The 8,628-nt window shown below is 30.2% G+C and overlaps 1 protein-coding gene across 8 annotated transcripts in view; it reads right to left on the bottom strand.

Moving 5' to 3' along the window:
- The window catches only part of cyc (basic helix-loop-helix ARNT-like protein cyc), a 145,892-nt gene that overhangs the window by 60,252 nt on the left and 77,012 nt on the right, over window positions 1-8,628 (bottom strand). For 5 of the 8 annotated variants that reach the window (XM_024363149.2, XM_024363156.2, XM_024363153.2 and 2 more), the window contains exon 1: window positions 6,409-6,537. The exons of 2 other annotated variants lie outside the window; for them this stretch is intronic. In XM_024363149.2, the coding sequence (XP_024218917.1) occupies window positions 6,409-6,515 (107 nt within the window). In that variant the 5' untranslated portion in view covers window positions 6,516-6,537. Of the gene's footprint in view, window positions 1-6,408; window positions 6,538-8,628 lie in introns of those variants that run through there. One more of the 8 variants, XM_024363151.2, reaches the window with a different exon arrangement.

Genomic DNA, 8,628 nt, shown 5'->3' on the forward strand with positions numbered 1-8,628 from the left:
TGATAAAATAATATATACAATATTTACAGAATCGACCTGAGGATCCCTGAGCCCACTCTATCCCCCACGTGTGAGGGGTAGAGCAGAGCTCGAGAGATCCCAGCGCATCCCTCTCGCCGCATCACTGGTAATATACTTGATAATTAGCAAAACGAGAAATATTTTTCTATTTGAAAACGAATTTCCCGACATACGAGTTATACAGAAGCAATTATTGATATCAGTAATCGAAAACTCAAAAATTTAACAAAATAAGATCTAACTTACAATGTTGAAGTTGAATAATAGAGGGTTATAAACACCCACGAATGCAGATGATCCGCGCAAAACACAAGTTTTTTTTAAGTAATCCAATGAATCTAAATTACATTTGACACATTTTATAAATCTTTTAAGTAAACAAAATTTCCACTTTTACACGAATAATAATAATAATGGCTTAACGAACCCGAAGGTTCGATGCCGATACCACCAAACGCTCTCTGTATACACCCTTCCAGTGATGCCTCTCCAAACCCAATTCCACTAAATCAGTTTTAATGCAATCCTCCCATCTACGTTTCGGTCAAACCCTTGGACGTTTACCCGTTGGTTCAGTGTTTATTAACATTTTAGGGATCCGCTCGTTACTAAGCCCTACAACCTTACACTATCATCTTACACGCCGCAATGCTATAGCTTGAATTATATTTACCGGGTGTAAGTCCCTTAAATCAGCGTTGTGTAATCTTCTATATTCTCCCGTTAATTCATCATTTATTGGTCCGAATATTTTGCGTAATAATTTATTTTCGAAAACCTTAAGACGCTGTTTATCCCTTAGTGTAAGAGGCCACGTCTCACATCCATAAAGAATTTTGGGAAGGGTAATAGTTTTGTAAATTCTAATTTTTAGGTTTTTCCATAGAAGGCGTGAACTAAGCAGTTTCGAAATTGAAAAATAACAAGCATTTCCCGCCTAGCTCTTATTTCTTTATCAATTTATTTTTTTCTAGTTACTGTAGAACCTAAATACTTAAACCTATCTACTTGTTCAAACGTATTTCATCCTATATCTATATCACTGAAATTGCTTGCATTTATACTGCTAACCATGTATTTTGTTTTATCCGTATTTATTTCAAGACCTTGCTGGAGTTTATTAGCGTGGTTGTATTTAGTTCTATAGATTCGTTGTCATCACCCAATAATACCCAAGCACCGGTATTTTACCACCGAAAGTCAAACCCTTTTCGGTATTTATCACACTTTTAATGACGTATTCTAGTGCTAAATTAAATAAGGTAGGTGATAAAAAATTATCTTGTTTTAAACCCGACCGGACCTGGAATTTCTTAGAATAATGATTACCGATTCGTACACTTTTACTCGAAATATTTATTAATTGAAAACTTAATTCAATGTTAATCCATTTGCATCATACAGAAAGGTGAAAAAACCTTTTTCTTATCACCGTATTTTTTTTCAAGTACTCACATTAATTATAATGTGGGCTTTGGTCATAAATGCCTAAGTGAAATACGCACATTAAGCACTAAGGTGATAGTTGCTAGGCAAAATGCGCACATGTGCTTAAGATGCTAATGGGTTAAATCTGTGGTTAAAAAAAAGAATCTTTATCAAATAATATTAGAAATTGTTAAATAAAAATAGAAAAGTTTTATAGAAAATTATAATGTCTTAAAAATTAAAGATACGAATATTGGTTTAAAATATCGTTTTGAAAAGAATTTGTTAATAAAACAAAATTTAAGGGCTGTTCCAACAACCAGTTCTAACTGTACTGCGCATACTCCGGTACAGTTCGAGGAGTGACTATTGGAACAGACCAACAGTGATAAAGAGAGTTTTTACTGATATTTTTCCATTATACGGATAAGTGTTTTTTCAAGTCTAAATTATTACTACTATTATTAATTATTATTAAATTATTAATAAATATAAACAAGAAGCATTGATGACATAGGGAATTATTAAGTGTAAATAATTATTTAAAAAAATCTACATCATTATTAAACCATTTTCAACTAGATTCTTAAATTATAGTGGCTTAAACCAGATATAAAAATATATTCACGTTTGTTGGCAACATTTAACTTTTTTTTTAATAGAATAAATATTGCAACTTAGGATACAGTGCAAAATTATTTTCGAAGAAAGTACCTCGGTTAACTAAGAAGTTTATTTTTTCACAAGCATATTAACTAGTTTTGTATAATTTTATACTAGTTATTTGTGAATCGAAATACCTTGTTTCGCTTTTTCAAATCAATAAATGAGTTTCAAGCTGCCAAAATCATCCTTTATATCGTTTATTAAATTATTATTATTATTTTACAAAAGATTTATTTGCAATTACTGTGTGAACTTTAACTTTCCTTGAATATATTTGCCTAATGTATACATTACACTCCTTTAAGCTTGAATAATTAATCTAAAAAATGAACCGTCCTTGTAAACGATTTTTTTTTCAAATTCACTAGTTGTGTAGAAGATTCCTTTTATTAAATATTTAGTAATTTAATATTTTCATAAATTAAGTTTAATAACTAATAAATGAAAATTAAATAAATAAACGTAGGAATTGTGCTGGTTGGTGTCTAAATAACCTCATATCATTTTTATCTAATTGCTACTACCAATTTCACTTGCGCAAACGAATTTTCCTTGAGATATTTCGAAAAGTATTTGTCCCATTTGTTCCGAAGTAGGATATTGGATATTAGTATGGAAATGATGTAGTGCCAATTTATCTTATTTTATCTATTATTTTCGATTATGAACTCACAAACTTATTTTATAAGACATTTATATTTCAAACACAACTCTTCCTGTAGATTTCATATAAAATTTATTGAAAACTAAAAATAATAAAACTTATTCACAAACCTAAAAATATGGGTAATAATGTACCCATCTAGTAGAAATGACGAGTGAGCCATGGCAATTTGTATACTTTAGGACAGCTTTGAAAATTTTTTTCATATAGAATTTTAGTCTCGGGTTTCATTAGAAATTTTGTTTTGAAGTGAAACGTCTTAACCGAGGTTCTACAACTCAAGAATTTTTTTTAGTATATTGATGTGTCGCGAGAAGAGGTGAAACGGGAGTAGTGAGGATGAGAGACATCACTGATCAATTTTAGCTAGATAGATGCTGATCTATTAGCTTCTTTCAAAGCCTTCGTCAGGAAACACTACGTCCTCATAATACTAAATCCAAAAAGCTTCATTCCTATTTAATGGAATGATTTTTATTGTGTTTTTTAATGTAATTTTTCATCTTAAATTTAATTTCAATTTTTAATTGAAATTGTTTTTAAATTATATTTTATTCATCTTATATCTTTAACCGTTTTTGAAAATAAAGTATTACGCGAAATATTCCCACCAAAAAAGGATGAATTAACGGGAGAATTTAGAAGATTACACAACGCTGAATTAAGGGAACTACACCCGGTAAATATAATTCAAGCTCAATATTGCATTGCGGGGTACAAGATGGTCGTGTAAGGTTGTGGGCCTTAGTAACGAGCGGATCCCTAAAATGTTAATAAACACTGAACCAACGGGTAAACGTCCGAGGGGTAGACCGAAACGTAGATGGGAGGATTGCCTTAAAACAGATTTAGTGGAATATTTATGTAATTGGAGGGGCATCAATGGAAGAATGTATGCAGAGAGCGTTTGGTGGTATCGGCATCGAACCTTTGGGTTTGTTAGGCCTTTATTATTATTATTATATCTTTAATTATAACTTTCCCTTACCCTCTCCGACTCCCCCTCTCTCTCCTTCTCCCACTCCTTCCTCTCTCTCCATCTCACAATTTAATCTAGATTCCATTATTTAATCTTTCATTTATTAATTATTCATGCCACATAATGTTTTAATACATAATTAAAAGTATTAAAGTTTTACTCATATAGTTTACGATTTACGGACCCGACGCAGGGGATTTACAATACTCCCCATATTTTATCATGAATTTTCGATTAATATAACTCAAAAATGAACATCAGACAGGGTACTATACAGTATTCGTAATATCGAAGACAGAGACACAATGATTGGTTTAATCGTTTGGATTATAATTCCTGATCATTAGAATCTGTGATGGAATTTATGTCTAATCCTGAGGATTTTAGACGCCTATAGATCTTCATTTTGTATGACAAAATTATCTTCTGTGTTTATTTTCTTATTTTTTTACAACAATGGTAGGATTTATTTTTCATATATTAAAATAAATAATGATGATGTGTATTTCAATTGGTCTAAACTTTTAATTATCGGTACAGAACCGGTCATTCATCAGAATGATAAATCTCTTTTTCATGGCCTTCAATCATTTAGTGATTCATTGCTACTAAACTGGGGTTATTTAAGACATTAATGACTGAAATTGATTTTTTTTTCCAAATGTTATTATTTTCAAATGTTATTATTTCTAAAGACAGGTGGGAACTAAAACCAAATAGGAATTTAAAACTTCATTAAGTTTATTTTTTATAAATTGAATAAAAAATTTTTTTTAAATTTAAATAGATTTTATCTGGATAAGAATTCATATTTTTATACAATTAATGATACAACGAATAAAATGTTTTTATAACGATGAATTGTTGAAGGAAATAATCAGATTAAGTTCTTATTATAATATATCATTTTTTCTTTCTGTTAATTCTAATTTTCTGCTGTTATAAATGCCTAAAAAAAAAAGTAAATAAATTCCATGTCAGTATTTTTCAATGCTGTTCGCATTACGATATCACTGCATATAAGATTGATATCATACTTTCGTATCACTCAACAATTTTTTTATATTATCTTACAATGGCATGGAAAAAAAGATAGGCATCTTGATTTATTTATTTGATCGCGTTTAACATTGTTACCTTAGTGTATGTGAAACACATGGCACTTTAGAGACTTCGTAACCCTAAACACATTCCTGGGAAACCATTTGATATTAACCTTTACCATATAGATACATTTTCCGGAATCCTTGGCTTGTTTTTAAAGACATCTATCACAAAACAATTTGCGTTCCACACCTTTGCAATTTAATGAAACATTTAAAACGAACTTCAATTACTTACAAAGATAATTAATCCTCCTCATTCAATATTTATTATTTTATTTAATTTTCCCTGAGTTATTTTTAAGATTTTGTTCCTTTCTTCATAGTATTAAGCTGTTTGAAAGCTCAAACAGTTAAATTGCTATGGTTAGATACGTCTGTTAACTCAAAATAATTACTCTAATGCGGGGGTTCCGCAGTAATCAAGTTACTTAACATTTGCTGTCACACTATTAGAATTTGCTTGACAGTTGGTAGTAAGTACCAACTATCTGCATGTGCGGGACAAACTTACTGTCACAATGGAACCTTCGCTTATGAGTCAATGCCTGGCCTACCGAATGAATACCGACAGCACTTACTCTTTTCATAGCACCACGGTTTTAGTCTCAACTACCGTTCATATCTTGGAGGAACAACACGACGTCATAAAAAGTTAACACTAGCACTCAATTAAAATAAATCTTGAGGTATCATTTTTAAGAAGGTAATAAATTCACATACATATTCAAAAAGATAATTAATATTTTAATAATTTAACTTAATGAATAAATAAAAATTCCTATTACACAAATGCCTTAATTATATATTCTGTGGAATGAGTGAAGGCACTCATTATTTGATGTAGTCATTAAATTGATTTTATAATGCTGAAGTAATCCGACTAAAAGAAAGAAAAAATAAGTGGTTTCATACGATGGTGTCTACAGATAGTTGTGCATGGTGCATAATTCTTTTCAATTATTTCATAATTGTTACTAAGTCCCTTCTTTTTTAATTATATAGCAACTCAGTTTCACTGTTGAGGTTGAATTGACCATGTTCTAGACCTTGAAAACAAATACTCACGAGAGAATCAGAGAGCGAGGAATATTAGTTAAGGATGCACTGCACTCTACGAAAGTTTTTATGATGAAAGAATTAATAACATAAACTAAATTAAAACAGTAAAAACCAATAATAGCTTCAATAAGAAAAACTAATGGCCTATTAGATATCTATAGGCCCAATGAAAACTCTAGAAATTTATAAATAATAATATGGAATAAGAATAACGTGAAGTCTTTTAATAAATTATATTTTTATAGAATAAAATAATGATCAAAGGTTGATAGTGTAGCATTTGAAACACAAAACAAAAAATATCCCACTTCGTGAAATTACTGTCAGTATCCTCTTGGATTATTGTTTTCTTGGTGACATTATTTTAGTATATTAAGTCACAGACAGTTAGCACTTTTTTTTTCTGGCGATTATATCGACCACTCAGTAAGGATAAATAGTCCATGACATTTATAGACTAAATAAGAAAACGATTTACTACTAACTGAGACAAGTCGTAATAGACGGCCCCCTGCGGAATGCCATAGTCGTCCTCTTGTGACGGGAGGATGAGGTGCGTGTAGCTGGGTACTTCCTGGGACCTGGCGACCATCCTCAACCCATTGTCAGTGCAGAACTGACTGCTCACGGCGTTCGGCCACGCCTACTACCCCCACCTCCTCGCCCGAGGACACGCCCCTTCCCGCCCCTTCTTGAGGGTTAGCTACCCCTTTATTGCAAATTGTGGGTATTCGTTTGAAAAATTTGATTAAGCTTGATATCGTCCAACAATCCTCGAATGAGTTCATTGAGTGAACTTGATGCCAGTTTGACTTGTCTAGAGATCGTAAAGATAACATAATAAGTCAAGCGATCAATTCTGTCCGTATCTCAGTTTATAGTACAAGAGCCTAAGGAAAAGAAAACAGTCACTTATTTCACCCCGATTTTTGATTAATTTAATGAAAACTATGTATAATAAGAGGGAAATAAAAAATAGAGGCTGTTTCAAAAGGTTAAACCTTTTTTTTTTCATTCGTTGCTCCATATAGTTAAAACTATTCACAACATTAGAAAACCTAATAAAACTTCATTTAAAGTAGAGTAAATGTTCTAAAATATAAGCCCTAACAGAGCTGTTTCCATTTAATTGTTCACGAGATAGTTTTTTTGTACTGAAAAATTAGTAGTTAGTGAACTTATTGTGGGAAATCTATATCTCAGAAACCATAAGACGTATAGATGTCTTTTAGCACCCAAATAAAAACTAGTTTAATGAGCTATAAATAGTTTATTACTTTTATTTTCGAAGGAGTTGTAATTTTTATGATATTTCATTAAACTTAGATTTTTTAATAATCTGTTAACTCGGAAACTATTCATTGAACTTGAACAACTTTATTAGGGCTCATACTTTAGCATATTTACTCAAATTTAATTGATGTTCTACTAAGTTTTCTCATGTTGTAGGTAGTTGCAAAGATATGGTTATTAAGCTCTGAATGGAAAATTAATTTTTTTTAACATTTTGGAACAGCCGCCATTTTGTATTCCCTATAACTATACTTGGCAGACTCGTCACTTTTTACAAGTAATTATACCTAATTTCCATTGAAGTAATTAAAAATGTTCATTCTAAAATTAACTCTCAGGTTTAAATCTAATTAACTTTCGTTTTCTCACCAACAGATCAGGAAAAGATATACAGATATATTACTTAAATAGAACTGTAGTAAATTTACATAAAATCATATATTTTTACAAATAGTATTTCATACTTCATTTCATTTCTGGATAATGAATAAAAAAGATATTCAAGAATAAAAATATATCTGTTGGATACGCAGATAATATATATTGTAGAAATTGTATGAAGATGTAAAAAAATAAAATTAAGTAAATGAACATACTAAAACTTTATCAAAGCAACTATTTTCAAAATAGATTTTTATATCATTTGACGTCCAACATGAGATGTAATTCTTAAATAGATTCTTTTTATTTCGAATTTTCATTCAAATAAAACTTCTGTTCTTTATTCTTTATAAAATAATTTGGTATAATATCTACTCTATACCATTTTAGAATTATCGGTAGTTTCTAAAATTAAAATGTTAACTTATCGTTCAAAAAAATATGAATCGAATGGAAGCAGTAAAAGTTAAAAAAAGGTTTAATTTCTGAGTACATTATTTTTTAAAATTTTTTTGGAAGTTTTCTGAGATTCGTTTAAATATACCTTAACAAAAAAATCCATTATCATGTGATAAGTAGCTTATATATATATATATATATATAAAAAATCTTAACAGTAGTATTGTGTATTCGTCATCGTATTATGTGAAATTTAATTAATATAAATCGATATTAATTAGATATTTTCAGAATCAGGATGTTAATCTGAATAGCTAGCAGTAAAACTGATGTATGGTTGGTCACATTACTGGCCAACTATAGGAGTATTTGTTATGGTAAACTACTGATACTTATAACTAACCTATTCATAATATTTACCGTCTGTGGTTGGAAAATCTGAACCAAGCTTTGCCACTCAGGGCCCTGTTTCATAATGAAAGCTAATAGTATTAGTTTAAAATACAGGTATGGAAACATCGTGGTAATTACACTAATACTTATATTTTTTCATGATAGGGATGACTATTAGTGTGATATGTATGAGAGGTACCAGCTGGGGTTTTTTAACTTAAAATAATTTCCTTTGTCGG

This window comes from Halyomorpha halys, unplaced genomic scaffold, assembly GCF_000696795.3.
Source record: "Halyomorpha halys isolate HHAL.00 unplaced genomic scaffold, Hhal_1.1 Scaffold108.1, whole genome shotgun sequence".
In the NCBI taxonomy this organism is placed as follows: domain Eukaryota; kingdom Metazoa; phylum Arthropoda; class Insecta; order Hemiptera; family Pentatomidae; genus Halyomorpha; species Halyomorpha halys.